The sequence below is a fragment of the Notothenia rossii genome, assembly GCF_949606895.1.
Source record: "Notothenia rossii genome assembly, chromosome: 10".
Classification (NCBI taxonomy): domain Eukaryota; kingdom Metazoa; phylum Chordata; class Actinopteri; order Perciformes; family Nototheniidae; genus Notothenia; species Notothenia rossii.
Window position 1 is genome coordinate 64,031,558 of NC_136908.1, and position 18,846 is coordinate 64,050,403.

At 40.2% G+C, this 18,846-nt stretch overlaps 2 protein-coding genes across 5 annotated transcripts in view; both read right to left on the reverse strand.

The window, feature by feature from the left end:
- Positions 1-3,659: 3,659 nt before the first annotated feature.
- On the reverse strand, positions 3,660-9,660 carry gpr19 (G protein-coupled receptor 19). 4 transcript variants are annotated; one of them, XM_079655478.1, is made up of 3 exons: positions 9,515-9,660; positions 5,349-5,719; positions 3,660-5,063 (listed from the first exon to the last, which is right to left on the reverse strand). In XM_079655478.1, the coding sequence occupies exons 2-3, from the start codon at positions 5,700-5,702 to the stop codon at positions 4,188-4,190; spliced, it is 1,230 nt and encodes a 409-aa protein (XP_079511604.1). In that variant the 5' UTR covers positions 5,703-5,719; positions 9,515-9,660; the 3' UTR covers positions 3,660-4,187. The 4 variants fall into 4 exon arrangements, with proteins under 4 accessions (XP_079511604.1, XP_079511607.1, XP_079511606.1 ...); XM_079655481.1 differs by lacking the exon at positions 9,515-9,660 and adding an exon at positions 9,361-9,499; XM_079655480.1 differs by lacking the exon at positions 9,515-9,660 and adding an exon at positions 8,219-9,347.
- Positions 9,661-11,572: 1,912 nt separating this feature from the next.
- The window catches only part of tbk1 (TANK-binding kinase 1), a 155,657-nt gene continuing 148,383 nt past the window's right edge, over positions 11,573-18,846 (reverse strand). Inside the window, exons 8-20 of the mRNA XM_079653426.1 lie at positions 17,479-17,675; positions 16,851-16,909; positions 16,323-16,414; positions 16,118-16,219; positions 15,153-15,231; positions 14,898-15,019; positions 14,517-14,593; positions 14,359-14,398; positions 14,085-14,186; positions 13,754-13,850; positions 13,402-13,502; positions 13,251-13,322; positions 11,573-12,533 (exon numbers count right to left, since the gene is read on the reverse strand). Coding sequence (XP_079509552.1) covers positions 12,494-12,533; positions 13,251-13,322; positions 13,402-13,502; positions 13,754-13,850; positions 14,085-14,186; positions 14,359-14,398; positions 14,517-14,593; positions 14,898-15,019; positions 15,153-15,231; positions 16,118-16,219; positions 16,323-16,414; positions 16,851-16,909; positions 17,479-17,675 — 1,180 coding nt within the window. The 3' untranslated portion in view covers positions 11,573-12,493. The remainder of the gene's footprint in view (positions 12,534-13,250; positions 13,323-13,401; positions 13,503-13,753; positions 13,851-14,084; positions 14,187-14,358; positions 14,399-14,516; positions 14,594-14,897; positions 15,020-15,152; positions 15,232-16,117; positions 16,220-16,322; positions 16,415-16,850; positions 16,910-17,478; positions 17,676-18,846) is intronic.

Genomic DNA, 18,846 nt, shown 5'->3' on the forward strand with positions numbered 1-18,846 from the left:
ATGTACCTCTGAACTGCAGTGAGTAGAAGTACACCATGTACCTCTGAGCTGTAGTGCAGTAGAAGTACACCATGTACCTCTGAACTGTAGTGAGTAGAAGTACACCATGTACCTCTGAACTGCAGTGAGTAGAAGTACACCATGTACCTCTGAGCTGTAGTGCAGTAGAAGTACACCATGTACCTCTGAACTGCAGTGAGTAGAAGTACACCATGTACCTCTGAACTGTAGAGGAGTAGAAGTACACCATGTACCTCTGAACTGTATGTAGAAGTACACCATGTACCTCTGAACTGTAGAGGAGTAGAAGTACACCATGTACCTCTGAGCTGTAGTGCAGTAGAAGTACACCATGTACCTCTGAACTGTAGTGGAGTATAAGTACACCATGTACCTCTGAACTGTAGAGGAGTAGAAGTACACCATGTACCTCTGAACTGTAGTGAGTAGAAGTACACCATGTACCTCTGAACTGTAGAGGAGTAGAAGTACACCATGTACCTCTGAACTGTATGTAGAAGTACACCATGTACCTCTGAGCTGTAGTGCAGTAGAAGTACACCATGTACCTCTGAACTGTAGAGGAGTATAAGTACACCATGTACCTCTGAGCTGTAGAGGAGTATAAGTACACCATGTACCTCTGAGCTGTAGTGCAGTAGAAGTACACCATGTACCTCTGAACTGTAGAGGAGTATAAGTACACCATGTACCTCTGAGCTGTAGAGGAGTATAAGTACACCATGTACCTCTGAGCTGTAGTGCAGTAGAAGTACACCATGTACCTCTGAACTGTAGTGGAGTATAAGTACACCATGTACCTCTGAACTGTAGTGGAGTATAAGTACACCATGTACCTCTGAACTGTAGTGGAGTATAAGTACACCATGTACCTCTGAACTGTAGTGGAGTATAAGTACACCATGTACCTCTGAACTGTAGAGGAGTAGAAGTACACCATGTACCTCTGAACTGTGGGGTAGAGAGTATATATTTCATGGAGAGTTTTATAAACACAACGCTCGTCTCCATTAGTCTTTATTGGACAACAGTGTTTAATATCAGCTGAACAAACTGTATGGAGTTTTGTAAGCGCCCCTAATGTAGCTTAGCAGATAATGTCAACATACGGCTAGTAGCGTAGCCACCAGTAACGTTAGCTTCTACCACAAACATTACGGCAGGAAATCAGACACAACACTGAGAGAACACTAATCTGTCAAAAACAACCCGTCAAAATACAGCACAGAAATAAATACAGGTTGAAATCTGAAGTATCAAAAGGAGCTGTGGCGGAGAAAAAGCCCTTTAAACAAACTAAAAACGGTGTCTCTGTCGGAGGTGAACCAGAGGTGAACGCAGAGTTAGCACGTTAGCACGTTAGCACTGAGCTAGCTTGGCCAACACTGATGTTGTGTTTTACCCTCCTGTCGTGTTCGGGTCAAATCTGACCGATTTACTGCTTTCTTTGAAAATAAATGATGTGTTTTACATTCGATTGCCTCAAGGCCTCATGAAATAGTCTGAACATCTGAACTGATACACTTTCATTGAATTTAAGGTTTAGTCAACTTTGTCACACCTGTTGGTAACTGATGATGTTCCTCCATCAGATACACAACCACAAATCAACAAAACGTTAATTTAGTAAAGCGTCTTCAGAGTCTATTCTCTGTAGATCTACTGCAGGTGTTCATGTGAACGGTATCTGAGACACTGTTCACATCGTAAAGGGGTTTAAACAACATCTGGTGATTGAAGGTGTTTGTGTTGATGTGAGAGACGAGGAACACCAGAGTGGAACATAGGAGGGTTAAAGGGGACCTATTCTCCATGTCTCTTATACATCAACATGTGTCCCCTCTTCTTCATGTCTCTTCTACATCAACATGTGTCCCCTCTTCTTCATGTCTCTTCTACATCAACATGTCTCCCCTCTTCTTCATGTCTCTTCTACATCAACATGTGTCCCCTCTTCTCCATGTCTCTTCTACATCAACATGTCTCCCCTCTTCTTCATGTCTCTTCTACATCAACATGTGTCCCCTCTTCTTCATGTCTCTTCTACATCAACATGTGTCCCCTCTTCTCCATGTCTCTTCTACATCAACATGTGTCCCCTCTTCTTCATGTCTCTTCTACATCAACATGTCTCCCCTCTTCTTCATGTCTCTTCTACATCAACATGTGTCCCCTCTTCTTCATGTCTCTTCTACATCAACATGTCTCCCCTCTTCTTCATGTCTCTTCTACATCAACATGTGTCCCCTCTTCTTCATGTCTCTTCTACATCAACATGTGTCCCCTCTTCTTCATGTCTCTTCTACATCAACATGTGTCCCCTCTTCTCCATGTCTCTTCTACATCAACATGTGTCCCCTCTTCTCCATGTCTCTTCTACATCAACATGTGTCCCCTCTTCCTCATGTCTCTTCTACATCAACATGTGTCCCCTCTTCTTCATGTCTCTTCTACATCAACATGTGTCCCCTCTTCTTCATGTCTCTTCTACATCAACATGTGTCCCCTCTTCTTCATGTCTCTTCTACATCAACATGTGTCCCCTCTTCTTCATGTCTCTTCTACATCAACATGTGTCCCCTCTTCTTCATGTCTCTTCTACATCAACATGTGTCCCCTCTTCTCCATGTCTCTTCTACATCAACATGTGTCCCCTCTTCTTCATGTCTCTTCTACATCAACATGTGTCCCCTCTTCTTCATGTCTCTTCTACATCAACATGTGTCCCCTCTTCTTCATGTCTCTTCTACATCAACATGTGTCCCCTCTTCTTCATGTCTCTTCTACATCAACATGTGTCCCCTCTTCTCCATGTCTCTTCTACATCAACATGTGTCCCCTCTTCTCCATGTCTCTTCTACATCAACATGTGTCCCCTCTTCTTCATGTCTCTTCTACATCAACATGTCTCCCCTCTTCTTCATGTCTCTTCTACATCAACATGTGTCCCCTCTTCTTCATGTCTCTTCTACATCAACATGTGTCCCCTCTTCTCCATGTCTCTTCTACATCAACATGTGTCCCCTCTTCTTCATGTCTCTTCTACATCAACATGTGTCCCCTCTTCTCCATGTCTCTTCTACATCAACATGTGTCCCCTCTTCTTCATGTCTCTTCTACATCAACATGTGTCCCCTCTTCTCCATGTCTCTTCTACATCAACATGTGTCCCCTCTTCTTCATGTCTCTTCTACATCAACATGTGTCCCCTCTTCTTCATGTCTCTTCTACATCAACATGTGTCCCCTCTTCTCCATGTCTTCTACATCAACATGTGTCCCCTCTTCTTCATGTCTCTTCTACATCAACATGTGTCCCCTCTTCTTCATGTCTCTTCTACATCAACATGTGTCCCCTCTTCTTCATGTCTCTTCTACATCAACATGTGTCCCCTCTTCTTCATGTCTCTTCTACATCAACATGTGTCCCCTCTTCTTCATGTCTCTTCTACATCAACATGTGTCCCCTCTTCTCCATGTCTCTTCTACATCAACATGTGTCCCCTCTTCTCCATGTCTCTTCTACATCAACATGTGTCCCCTCTTCTCCATGTCTCTTCTACATCAACATGTGTCCCCTCTTCTCCATGTCTCTTCTACATCAACATGTGTCCCCTCTTCTCCATGTCTCTTCTACATCAACATGTGTCCCCTCTTCTTCATGTCTCTTCTACATCAACATGTGTCCCCTCTTCTTCATGTCTCTTCTACATCAACATGTGTCCCCTCTGTGGAAAGAGACTCTGAAAGTTTCAGGAACAAAGATTCTCTCTCTTTTTGATCCATTTCTATAAAAACCTGTCTGAAAATGAGCTGATCAGATTTTGGCCACTTGATGATGTCATAACGATGTGTTGTCTTGTGTAACCATTAGCCAATCAGCAACCAAGGTAACCCCCCCCCCCCCCCTTATCACCTGAATCTCCTCCTAGAGCTCCATTGTGTTCTTTGTAACCAAGTGTCTCTCAGAGGGGCGTGGGGAGGGGCTCCTTATTTTCATCTAAAGTGACAGACAGAGAATCAGGGCTTAAACAGAGGGGGTTATGGGTAATGCTGAAATGATCTGTTTGGTGTTTCAGCCAATCAGAGACAGGCTCTGGATATATTTGAGACCTGGGATATATTGATGAAACACAGTATGACAGAGGACCTTTAAATAATTTGTTTTTAGACAAAAGTGTTCGGGGGGTTAGCGTTTGAGCTCCAGGCGACTTTCTTCCCCTTCGCCTCCCGACCAAACGCATCGTAAACCGAGTCCTTGGCGCCCGCCTTGTTCTGGACGGGGATCTCCACGACCCCGATGTAGTTCTTTTTGGCGACTCGAGAGCTGGCGGTGATGGTGTAGGCGTTGCTGCGGTAGCACTTCATGGAGGACATGCAGAAGGTCTCCCTCATGCCCCTCCTGAAGTTGGCGTTGTAGACGGAGTACAGCGTGGGTTTGGAGGCCGTGGAGCTGAAGGAGATCCACGCGATGGCGGTGAAGAAGAGCAAACCCTGACGACTGTTCGATTCCTTCGGGTGCCACAGCTGGGCGATGTAGAAAGGCGTCCAGGTGAGGAAGAACACCGAGTTCAGCATCAGGAACATCTTGATGGTCTTCACTTTAGTCCGCGGCACAATGTTCATCGTGCGTCGGACCGTGTGTCCGTCGGCGCTGATTCTCCAGATGTAGCGTACCACTCGTTGGTAGAAAGACACGATGAGCACCGCGGGAACAAGGAAACCGAACAGAAGGTGAATGGAGGCGTAGGACAATCCGCCCCAGCTGTCCGGGAGGAAGAAGAAGTCACAGTGTTGGCTGTCGGTGGATCCGTAGAAGAAGAAGCAAGGCGACACGAAGGCGGCGTCGAACAGCCACGACGCCGCGATCATCTTCTTGGCTTTCTCCCGCGACACCTTGAAGCTCAGCGGGTACAGGATGGTGTAGAACCGGTCCACGGAGATGCTCAGCAGGACGTACACCTGCACGCCGGGGCACAGGTGCTGCAGGTATCGAACCGCCTTACACGCAGCGGCGCTCAGCGGCCATCGACCCGACGCCACCTGTAATTCAATTCAATTAAATTAAATCAAATGTATTTAATCAGCACAGTATCACAAAACACACGTGTGTCAGAGGGCTTCACGAAACAACACACACACACACACACACACACACACACACACACACACACACACACACACACACACACACACACACACACACACACACACACACACACACACACACACACACACACACACACACACACACACACACACACACACACACACACACACACACACACACACACACACACACACACAGAAAGGGAGAACCCCACTGACCTGTAAGAGGATGAAAGGCGCCCAGCCGAGGCTCATCAGCAGGTCGGCGCAGGCCATGGACACCACGAAGTAGTTGGTGGTGGATTGAGTCCTGCGGCTGCGATGGATGACCAGGCACACGAGGGCGTTCCCCAGGATGGAGACCAGCCAGAGGAGCCCGAAGCCCAGGCTCAGGACGGCCACCTCGCCCGGCGTCAGCTCATCGGCGGCGGTGGCGTTCCCCTCCAGGCTGCAGAGGGGGGTTGTGGGTAACGTTGTGGCGTTCTCCCTCTCAGAGAAGTTCAGGGACATCTGATAGGTGAGATACGGAGAGTACAGGGAGGGGCTGACTCTGTTTGAAGAGGAGAACACCATCGCTACACCGAGAGGAGCTGGGGACACAACACACAGTCAGCTTAGTGTCAATCTTCCAGTGTGTGTTCAGAGAGATCCAAACACCGTTTCCCACAATCCTGAGGAGTACAAAGATATACATAAATATATATAAAAGTGTGTATACAAATATGTATATCCTATATATACACAATCAACTGACATATTTATACATATGCACACATTAAGACATAAGAAGCACAACAATCAATATAAATATATAGAAAATAACAGTCACTTCAATATCTTTGGAAACAGACTCAGCATCAGGACGGTCATGATCTTCACAGAGCTCTCAAAGACTGGACACCCATTGGCCGTTAGTAACTACAAACAGAAAGTGGGTCAGGCAGGTAGTTGGGGAGATAATCAGGTTGGTTTAAACTGTATGCTACTGACCAACCAACCAACCAACCCTCTTAGCTACTGACCAACCAACCAACCAATCAACTGATAAACCAACTACATAGCAATCAACCAAAATAACATCTACCATCCAACCTTCAAAGCCAACATTTCTATCCATTAACCAATCTTCATTCTGTATTTACTAACCAACCAACCAATCAACCGACTAATCAACTAGCTATAATGTTCCTACCTTCTAACCTAACTACCAAAACAATCTACCAATGGCTAACAAACTAACGTACCTCTTAAACCATCACTGCCAACCTTATTATCTTCCCAACTAACATCTACTAACCAACCTTCAAAGCCAACATTTCTATCCATCAACCAATCTTCATACTGTATTTACTAACCAACCTACCAACCAACCTTCCTATCTACTTACCAACCTACCAACCAACCTTCCTATCTACTTACCAACCTACCAACCAACCTTCCTATCTACTTACCAACCTACCAATCAAATGACTAACCAACTGTTGTATTTGCTGCAAAGTGTCTCTACTGTAGGCTATTTTTATTATATGTAGCACTTTGGCTCCACCAAAAATCGTTTATAAATGTGCTCTATAAATAAAACTTGATTTGATTTGATTTGATTTGATTTGAACCAATTATCTAACAACCAACCTTCTTAGCTATTGACCAACCTAACAATCGACTGATAAACCAAGTACATAGCAATCAACCAAAATAACATCGACTAACCTTCCTATACTTACTAACATACCAATCAACCGACTAACTAACTAGCTATAACGTTCCTATCTACTAACTAACCTAACTACAAATCGACCAACAAAGAAACATTTAGCAACCAACTCACCAATGAACCGGCTAACAAACCACTACCTACCAACGTTCCTCTCTACAAACTAGCATACAGTTTAAACCAACCTGATTATCTCCCCAACTACCTGACCCACTTTCTGTTTGTAGTTACTAACGGCCAATGGGTGAATATCCAGTCTTTGAGAGCTCTGTGAAGATCATGACCGTCCTGATGCTGAGTCTGTTTCCAAAGATATTGAAGTGACTGTTATTGTGTATATATTTATATTGATTGTTATGCTTCTTATGTCTTAAGTAGAAAAGGCTGGCTTATCATAAGCTTATCTAGTTCTACATGTCTACTCTATACCCACTTTCCTGAACCATTTTCATTGTGAGTTATAATTCACCATCTCAGGTTATCATGAGGGGGAAATGACAGCAGCACAGTGTTCAATATATTGTACTTTCGGTATCTAAATGATACAATGTTGTTTACATTGCTCATGAGGACAGACCACCTTATTTGCAGATTCTTGAAATTGTAATTTAATTTGTAATTGATTGTGGATTTATCCAGTTTGCACATTTGTATGCATGCACTTATAGGTGCATTTGTTTGTTGTTGAAGGCCTGGCTGTTACAGTCTTTATTTACACTAGTTTGTTGTCGGCCTCCTGGCCTAGATGTTTATTTTAAAGCACCTTGGCTTTGTTCTGAATGCACTTTGTTCTAGTTATCCTACAGAGAAAAGAAAATGCACTTGACTTGGAATGAATGTACTGTATGCATTCAAAAGTGCTGAATAAATGTTTTATGGACCCATATTAGTGATTATTATTTAAGTTAAGTTTTGCCATAATCATGTCTTTTTCCATAATCAGGCAGCTGAACAACATTGGTAAAAAATGTATACATTATATATATATATATTTCTATTAATCATTTTCGGCCTTTCGGCATTCGGTTTTCGGCCAACTGTTTCCTATTTTCGGTATCGGTTTCGGCCAAGACTTTCCCATTCGGTGCACCCCTAGTAATAAGGGAGTTAAAGGTAATATGACAGATAATTGCTATGTTAGTACTTGGTTAGTTGTTGGTTGAGTGGTTCGTTGGTTCTTTCTCAGCTTCTCAGCAGCCTGTAGTTCATCTCTAATGAAGATCTACTGATGGTTTCTAATGGAGAAGTCTAACGGGGCTGAGAGACACCGCCTCAGGGAGCTGTCGAAGACTTTTTAAAATCCTCTAATGAAGACGTAGTTCCAGTCCAGAAATCTCCTCTGGGGGGAAGGAGAGTCTCTAGAAACTGGAGTTACCTTTCCTTCAGCAGGAGGCAGAGCATTAAAGTCTTCCTCAGGTGATACTGAGCTGCAGGTAATTTAATGAATCTGTACAGGGATCCAGCTCCTCGTCCTCAGAGACCCTCCGTCCTCAGAGACCCTCCGTCCAGGACAAACATTAAGGAGGGGAGGAAAACGCTGAGTTTGAGTTTCTTGTTTTACCCACAGCAACCTCAGACCAGAGAAACCAGTGCTACATACAAACAGAGAGGTGTTCAGAGACTGAGTGTATATAAATACTGTTACAGTGACTAACCTGCATTAAACATTATATTTAAGCAAAAGTATGATTCACTTAAAGTACTCAATGCAGGAGAAATGTAGAATAAATACTGAAAAGGATTCAAATAAATGTATTTAAAAGGAAAAAGTAGTAAATCCTCAGTTGTGAGGAAATATAAAAATATTACAAAATGTGCTTTTTTTGCACAAAATATGACGTAAAGGATCTGGAGCTGCAACGAACCGTGAAGAAAGTCCAGGTCTAAAAAACAACTACAAATAAATACAACATATTATAAAAACAGATGAAATAATATAAACTCTGATTGTTTTTCACATATAGGACCCATTGTCTCATATTTAAACATCACAGTTAATATATGACATTTAAATCCCTTTAACAATAATATTATAATAAATAATAATAAATATGAATTAAGGCTCCTTTAAATCTGAAATCTCAGAATGGAAAAACACTGAACACCTGCTGTTTCTTAAATATTTGTTTTGTGTTATTTTAATTAAAATAAATCTGTAAAATGTAATATTCTGATATTAAAACATCTCACTGGAGAAATGTTGGTTGATTATTCATTTAATGTTATATATTATATTATGTGATGCTTAAAAAAACAACAGAATAATTCATATTAATGTGCCAGCGAGCAAAATGAGAATTCTCCCTAAAATAAATATATGTAATAATAACATCTGGATGATGAATATAAAAAACGGTCATTTTTAAATGTCTTTCACATTAGAGAAAATATGAAACAAATCCTAATAAATAAAGAATGAAATGTGTGGCCTTCATGTCTGCCTGTCCCCCCCCCCCTCCCCCCTTTGGAGGAGAAACAACATGAAAACTCAGTAAATAAAACGAACGGACCCATCACCTGTAACACCGGGGTCTACAGGTGATGAGTCCGGGTTTAGGCGCTGAAAATCGGCCGCTGAGCTCCGGACGCGTCGCTGAATGGTTTTTTTCCTTCACCGTCCGGAGGATTTTATTTCCCTGAAGGTTAACGAGAGAGAATCAGGAGCACTCACCGGGGCTCTGCCAGGCGGGAAGAGAGGCTTCATTTCGGGGGGGTTTCCGTAACACCGAGCGGGCAGGAGAACCGGAGGAGGAGGATGAAGAAGAAGAGGAGGAAGAGGAGGAGATGTTTTCTGAAGACAGGGGCGGAGATAGCGGGTCCGGGCTCCCCCCCCCCCCCCCATGTTATATAAGGTGGTAAATAAAGAAGACACGATTTTTTTTCAAAGTACAAATTTCACATGCAAATGAAAAAGGGCATTTTAAAATATACGGAGGCCAACAAGTCCATTACATCCAGAACTAATGCATTACTAGAGAAAGCTAATTGTAATTATATATTTGTATTTCATTAAATGGAAAATTGTTCAATTTATTTAAATATTTCGTTAAAACCATTTTTGTTTTAAATATGACAAGTTTAATTTTATCAAATGAAATATAGGTTCATTTTATAAAATATAACAAATAATAATGTTATCGTACAAAACACATTTTATTGAAAAATACAGAATACAGTATATTACTTTCAATTTAATTAAATGTTATCAGATTTTTAAAATGTTTTTAATAACATATTTTATTCAATTCAATCAAACGTTAGATTGTATTACATTTAATAGAATTTTATTTGACTAAATTTAGTTGAAATGTATGAAAATATAATAAAGTTACATTTGAATGAATATAAGTATTGTTTTTAATTGCAATTAAATTTATTTTCTTAGTATACCCTCACAACATTTGAAGATATGAAATATAATCATATTTTATTAAATGAAATTATATTTAATAATCCTCTTCTTCCTCTCTGCTCTCATGTGACTCTCTGAGCTGTATGGTTATTATCATTTTATCCATTTTATAGTTTTTTAATTAAACGTGTTTTAATGATGATCGTTATGTCTCCTTCCTCTCTCAGTGACGCTCTGTCTCTCTGTGGCTGACGCAGCACGTCGCCATGGCAACAGCGTGACCGGTGAGACGGCTCGGTCTCCACGGCAACCGAGAACCCTGCTGATTGGTGGATAGAGTTGTAATGGGATAAGGCATTTAGTCCGTTTTAAATGAAATATTGTTTATTCATTATTATAGACAAATATAAATGAGTTTTTTTTTATACAGAATCCTCTTTGGTGTTTTATTGAATAATTTACATTTAGTAGGAATTAAATAAAATGTGAAAATAAGAGAATGTTAATCATTTTAAAAGAGATAAATAAACAAAAATATTAATATTTAAATGAGTGTAAACATATTAAAAGCACTATTACAATTTAGTCATCTATTACAACTTAGTATCATCTAATCATCATTTTAAATTGGTTTTATCTTTTAGTATTGACTCTGTAACTATCTAAATGAAACCTCTTAACTCTTGATGGTGTTCGGGACCGTGGGACCCCTTTTCATTATTTAGCTAAAGAAAAATGATATGATACATTATTTTTTCAAACTCACACTCAATGACCTTGGCTCATTTTCTGTGAAGAACACACATCAGAACACATTTTCAATGACCACCCGGATGAGATTGAAGAAGAGGATGAGATGGAGCATCAGCTAGTTACAAGGAAAGGCGATCCACAGGAGCAGCCGGTCAGCGGGCAAACCAACAGGCAGCACTTTAATTCATTAATGTGATCTAACAAATGTAACAGGGCAAACATGAACCATCTGTTTGTATTGCTTGAAGATGAAGTAACATCTGTTGAGTATTTCTACATCAGATAGTTAGATTGTGTTGAATTGAAACCCCAAAAGGCAGCGGGTCCAGCAGACAGACGGGTCCAGAACACCGGCTGAGTAACACCAACACCACACAAGGGTTAAATGGGACAGAATACATTGTTATTTCTGTATTGTGATTTAATTAAAGTTGTCAATTTAAACTTAATTTTATTTAATACTCGTCTTACTTTTTAAAGATTTAAATCTATTAATTTATAAATCAAACTTTATATATTTTAAAGGTTATTCTGTGTTAATAATTGTAACTTCTTCTCGCGCTCCAACACATTATAGGCTAAGGGGCGGGACATCTCCAAGCAGCTGACCAATCACAACAGAGCTTTGATAAGATATCTTTATTTACAAGTTGTTCCATCGCTGATTACCGACAACACGAATAATAAACATGTTTCTGAAAGGAAGAGATGGATACTGACCAGAGACTCATCGATATATGATTAACTAATAAATGATTCAACTCGTTCATTATTGATCGGCCTTCAAGAACAATAAATAATGAACAAAGGTAATCTTTAAACTAAAACCACTTCTATTTCACTTTAAAAGGCCATCAGGTTACACATTAGATTAATTAAAGATAATTAAGGGTTTTATATTAAGGTATTTTTAATAGTCTTTCTGCTCAGTTAAGGCCTTTTCTTAAGGGTTAAAAACTCCTTGAAATAGCCTCAAAAGTTACCCTTACTTTTAAGTTTCTTTAGAATGCAGAAAAAACCTTAAAAATATCTTAATTTATTTCAACCCATGGATACAATAACCCCTTAAAAAAACACTTAAATAATCCTTAATTTACCCTGAAATCTCATTTTAAAACATCCGTATATTTGGCAGAATTTATTTTTAAATTGAATATTAAAAAAAAAAAAAAGTATTATTTTGTATATTTAAGGGAATACTTAAATGTTCCCTTAAATGTAATAAATCATTTTGAAAAATCCCGTACACTTAATAACACCTTAGGTTTATTATTAATGTCCTAATTAATCGTTCACCATAGTCTGTGTTTTAAAGGGTAAATGAAGAAATACTTAAGGGATTTTCTGACAGCGTTTAAAGCGTGTTTGAAGCAGCAGTAACAGGAAGTAGAAAAGCTGTTTCTGACAGTTATTATTATTTACAGGAAACTCTTCAAGATATTTACACACTGCAGAAACCTCCGGAGAAACACTCAAGAGACCTATTCATCCTCTCAGACCCCCGTTCATCCTCTCAGACCCCCGTTCATCCTCTCAGACCCCCGTTCAGCCTCTCAGACCCCCGTCCAGCGTCAGAGTCCCGAACCTGGAAACAAAAACATTCATTAAATAAAAATGTGCCTCATCCAGGACGTAGCTTAGCTTAGCACAAACACTGGGAGTGGAGGGAAAGTGTTAGCATCGCTCCTTCTGAAGAGAGGATTACATCTGATAATACATCTCTTACATTTCACTAACATTTTAAATAAAGCTTTATAAACAATAGGCTCATTTGTATTTATCAATTTGATAGATAATACCTTTTAAAGAGTCTTAACTCTGATCTTTAAAAAACCTTAAACCTCTGAATCTATTATATTTAAATCACCAGCTCATTAAAAAACCCTAAATGTTGATACAACTCTTGTGGAGCCATGCTAGCAGTTCCCCTCCACCTCCAGTGTTTGTGCTAAGCTAGGCTAACCCTGTATTAACCCCCCATGCTAGCGGTTCCCCTCCACCTCCAGTGTTCATGCTAAGCTAGGCTAACCCTGTATTAACCCCCCATGCTAGCGGTTCCCCTCCACCGCTAGTGTTTGTGCTAAGCTAGGCTAACCCTGTATTAACCCCCCATGCTAGCAGTTCCCCTCCACCTCCAGTGTTTGTGCTAAGCTAGGCTAACCCTGTATTAACCCCCCATGCTAGCGGTTCCACCTCCAGTGTTTGTGCTAAGCTAGGCTAACCCTGTATTAACCCCCCATGCTAGCAGTTCCACCTCCAGTGTTTGTGCTAAGCTAGACTAACCCTGTATTAACCCTGTTACCTCTCCAGGAAGTGGTTGTTCTCGTTGAGCTCCTTCACGACGCCCTCCATCTCCTCCTTCAGCTTCTTCATCCTGAGGAGCAACACACATGTTATTATGATGTTCTGCATGTTCCTGTGACATGTGATGATGATGAAGATGATGAAGGTACCCCAGAGTCATCTCCACCAGCGTGTTCTGGCTGAGGAAAGCTTGAGGCTTCATCCCTGAGGAGAGGAGGGGGAGGAGCTTCTGAGGGACGTGCTCCTGCAGCTTTAACAACACACACACACACACACAGGTAATTAAGACTTCATTAACATATTCAATTAACTAAAAGCATTAATTAATACATAAACACTCATGTGAATTATAAACTCACTCAATAAGTAAACAATGTAATTAATAACTCACTTTCTAAAACAAACAACAAGCTAAATAAATAATCGATCAAAATAACTATGAATACAAAATAAATGTAATGAAAATTAATTAAATGTAATAAATCAATATGCTGTTGTCACCTTGAGCGCCCGCTCCATCAACAGAGTGATCTCCTTCTCGATGTTCATCAGCTGAGAGGAGACTCCCAGCAGCTGCTTCCTCACGTGATGCACCTTCCTACACACACACACACACACACACACACACACACACACACACACACACACACACACACACACACACACACACACACACACACACACACACACACACACACACACACACACACACACACACACACACACACACACACACACACACACACACACACACACACACACACACACACACAGTCGCTTAGCAACAGAGCAGGGTGTCATGGCAACGTGTGATGTCACTTCCTGTCCGTACCTCATCCACTCCTCGCTCTTGGAGATGAAGAGGCGGTACTTCATGGCGCATTCCTCCGTGAAGAGGGAGCGCGCTTTAGACGCATGAAGCACCAACTTCTGCCTGAAGGACACAATCACCATTAATATGAATGTAAAGATCACATTATGCTGATTATTATCCCACAAAAATGATTTAAAAAAAACAAGAAACGGTTTAACTTTATTAACGAAGGATTTTACCGATTGGCAGAACTGATATTATTTTAATAAATAAACACAGAATATTTATTTACTTGTCAAATTTGTGGATCTGCTCCTCGTTGTACGGCAGACCTGAAGAGTGAGAGTTACAGCAGATTAAAGAAAGGATAAATACATCTTTTAAAAGGGAATCAATTCAAGACATATTAGAGATGATATTCATTATCATGAGATGAATGTAAACACTGACGCCTCTCAGCTTTGTCCTTCTTGAACTGATGGTAGATGGCTGTGATGGAGTCCAGCAGCACTTTGATCTTCTCCACACTGAAGGGAACCATCATAGAACCATTAATACAATGTTTTACATTAATACATCAATAAATAATGCATCATTAATATAAACATATCATTAAATAAATAATTATTAACTAACTAACTAACTAATTCAATACAAAATAAGTAACTATAACTAAATAGCTCAACTAATAAAAAACATGAAATAAAAATGTGATTTTAATACATTTAGCAAAATAGAGCTGGACTTTCTGATGGAGGTGTTCATTAAGTTCATTAAGCTTATCAATAAAAGATATGCAGAATATTGAATATAAACGGGCAGTGAGCTCACTTCCGGTCCTCGGGGTGCGTTCCAACCTGCAGGATCCAGCTGTCACTCAGCAGCCCGGAGGGGAGGAACTTAGACTTCAAATCCTGAGACGTTCGCTCGATGGGCTCCAGAGAACCAGAGATCTGCACACACACATTGATACACACTGTTATACACACAGAGTACACAGAGTACACAGTGCGTGTGTGTGTGTGTGTGTGTGTGTGTGTGTGTGTGTGTGTGTGTGTGTGTGTGTGTGTGTGTGTGTGAGCTCACTCTGAGGACTTTCTTGTGCATGTCACAGATCTCGTCGTACTCTGAGGACAGCATGTTGGCCTGCATCATGACCTCAAACCTGCAGCAGAAACACATTAGTTTTATTTGCTTTAAATAGAAAAGTAAATAAAAGAACAAATAAAGACGTAAATCAAACAGAAATATATTAAAAGAATATCTAAATTAATTAATAAACATGTAATAAACAACCTTATTATAAATCAACAAAATAAATACCTAAATAAAGAAATAGCTTAATCAATATTACTAAATTGTTTAATGCAGTGGTTCCCAAAGTGGGGAGAGGCATGACGGGGGGGGGGTGAGAGACCAGGAGGAAACATGGTTATTAAAAAAAAAAAAAAGATTTTAAAAAATCATAATTAAAAAAATGATTGATTCGAAAATAATATGATAAAGTGACATTACGTCTGGGTCTCTGTGTTTCATTAAAGGGTGATTTGTAAAATATCCATAAAGAAAAAGTTCTGTTTCAAATGGGTGTTGAGAGAGGTATCCATAGATCTCTTCATGTTGCTCTCAAAGTTAACCAGATTAATGCTTTTAACTTCAATATTAAAAAATAAATCTTCCGGGGGAGCTTGCCCTCGGACCCCCCTATGTGAGGTCCACACAGCACCTATAGAAATAGCACTTGACCCCTGCTTACACCTGTATGCCGTGAGCTGATGATCGAGCCTTCATTGTAACCGTCACACTGTGTGTGCGTGGGGAGTGTTGCAGGAGAACATTCCTCTGTAGCGCCCGGGACATTAATGGGAAACCCTAAATGTTTGAGCGCCCTCTATGAAACGTCAAGCTACCCCACAGCACGCCAAAAGAAATATCTGGCGCCGCCACTGAGCCTGACTATTTTTGTTGGGGGCCCCGACTTTTCTTTTTCTCCAAAGGGGGGGCCTGACAGAAAAGGTTTGAGAACCACTGGGGTAATGAATGTGTCTCACAGCTGCTCCGTCCTCTGCAGGATTTGGGTGCAGTAATTGCAGAGATGGAAGACTTCAGACTTCTTGTGAAGGATCTCACTGTAGTCCTCCTTCATCAGCTCTCTGCACACACACAACATCCCATCATATTCAGCATGTCTTCATCAACAACAACAACAACAACAACAACAACAACAACAAACGGCCTCGCTGGTTTTGAACTCACATCAGGCCTCGCACTCCCTTCCTCACGAGCTCCTGATAAAGCAGCAGAGACTCAGAGGTTTTCCACAGGTGACCCACGTCTCCAGCAAACGTCTAGAAACAACAACAACAACAACAACAACAACATTTACATATTAGGATAATTAAGATAAGACTGTTTTTATCCCAAAGGAAATTGTAGTGCCAGTTACAAAAATACAATAAACACAGCAAAAACGATCATTAATTAAACATTTTGAGAAAAATAGTTTTGCAGATTTCCAAGAAAAAGTTCTAATTTTGAGAAAAAAAGTCCTGATTTGATATTTTGAGAAAAAACGTCATAATTTCATATTTTTAGAAAAAGTAACAATTTGATATTTTGAGGAAAAAAAGTCTGAATTTGAGATTTAAAAAAACAGATCGGAATTTTGAGATTTTCGGAAAAAACTTTTTACAAAATGGGATTTTCAGAAGGAAAAAATAGTCAGAATTTAGAGATGTATTGGGCGAGGGGGTAACTGGTGGTGTTTGTAGTTATTTGATATACCTTAGCGTAGCTGGCGTCGAGGTCCAGGTCGTAGCGAGGCTGAACCTTCGGGGGACTCGCTGCAGAGGAAGAAACACGGAGACAGGTTAGAGGCAGCTCTAATTAAAGCTAAATAACTCACTTTTAGGTAACATTTAAGAAAGCTGTCAAATGTTTGAATTGATAAACAAACACAAACCAGGATATGTATTTGTCATTGTTTTTGTTATCTCAAGATCTCAAACTTTAAAAAAAAATTCTCAGAATGTTGACTTTTTTTCAGAAAATCTCAAAAATGACGAGTTTTTTCTTCTAAATCCCAAAATTCTGACTTTTTGTTGAAAACCTTTTTTCTCTCAAAACGGATTTTTTTCTAAACCTTTCATTGCTACCTGAAATCAAAGTAAAAGCCAAAATGAAAAACGTAAGACACAAACAAAGCTGTCCAATGTTTAAATTGATAAACAAACCATTCATGACCTTTAGTCTGTCCAGCATCAGTTGTTTTAAATAAAGTAGTTTTCTACGTACGGTCCTCGGAGATGAATAAAAACATGCATAAAGTAGTAATAAATGAATAAATAACGTACAGTCCTGGGAGATGAATAAAAACATGCATAAAGTCGTAATAAATGAATAAATAACGTACGGTCCTCGAAGATGAGCCCCACGGTGGCGACGGCCTCGCGGCTCAGCAGCATGATCGGGTTTTCTCGGGACGTTTTGGGGAAAACCTGCGCCTGGCGGTTCGGGTCGAGCACGAGGCGGCGGCCCTCGTAATGCAGCTCCTGGTGGTGGAGCGGGATACTGCAGCGCCGAGACAACAGCTCCTGGAACAGCGCCGCCCTGAGGACGCACAGGGAACAGCAGCTTGGAACAAACATCACTTAAAGACAACATCTCAGAATCAAGACTTTTCTTTCAAAATCTTATTTTCCCTTTTTATTACCAAACTTCTGAAATTCAGATTTCCTTTCTCAAAACTCAATAATATAACGTACGTGTTGTACCGGTGGATGTAGCTATGGTTTCATAACGTAACGTACGTGTTGTACCGGTGGATGTAGCTATGGTTTAATAATGTAACGTACGTGTTGTACAGGTGGATGTAGCTATGGTTTAATAATATAACGTACGTGTTGTACCGGTGGATGTAGCTATGGTTTAATAATATAACGTACGTGTTGTACTGGTGGATGTAGCTATGGTTTAATAATATAACGTACGTGTTATACTGGTGGATGTAGATATGGTTTAATAATATAACGTACGTGTTATACTGGTGGATGTAGCTATGGTTTAATAATATAACGTACGTGTTGTACCGGTGGATGTAGCTATGGTTTAATAATATAACGTACGTGTTGTACTGGTGGATGTAGATATGGTTTAATAATATAACGTACGTGTTATACTGGTGGATGTAGCTATGGTTTAATAATATAACGTACGTGTTGTACCGGTGGATGTAGCTATGGTTTAATAATATAACGTACGTGTTGTACTGGTGGATGTAGATATGGTTTAATAACGTAACGTACGTCTTGTACTGGTGGATGTAGCTATGGTTTAATAATATAACGTACGTGTTGTACCGGTGGATGTAGCTATGGTTTAATAATATAACGTACGTGTTATACTGGTGGATGTAGCTATGGTTTAATAATATAACGTACGTGTTGTACCGGTGGATGTAGCTATGGTTTAATAATATAACGTACGTGTTGTACTGGTGGATGTAGCTATGGTTTAATAACGTAACGTACGTGTTGTACCGGTGGATGTAGCTATGGTTTAATAATATAACGTACGTGTTGTACTGGTGGATGTAGCTATGGTTTAATAATATAACGTACGTGTTGTACCGGTGGATGTAGCTATGGTTTAATAATATAACGTACGTGTTGTACCGGTGGATGTAGCTATGGTTTAATAACGTAACGTACGTGTTGTACCGGTGGATGTAGCTATGGTTTAATAACGTAACGTACGTGTTGTACTGGTGGATGTAGCTATG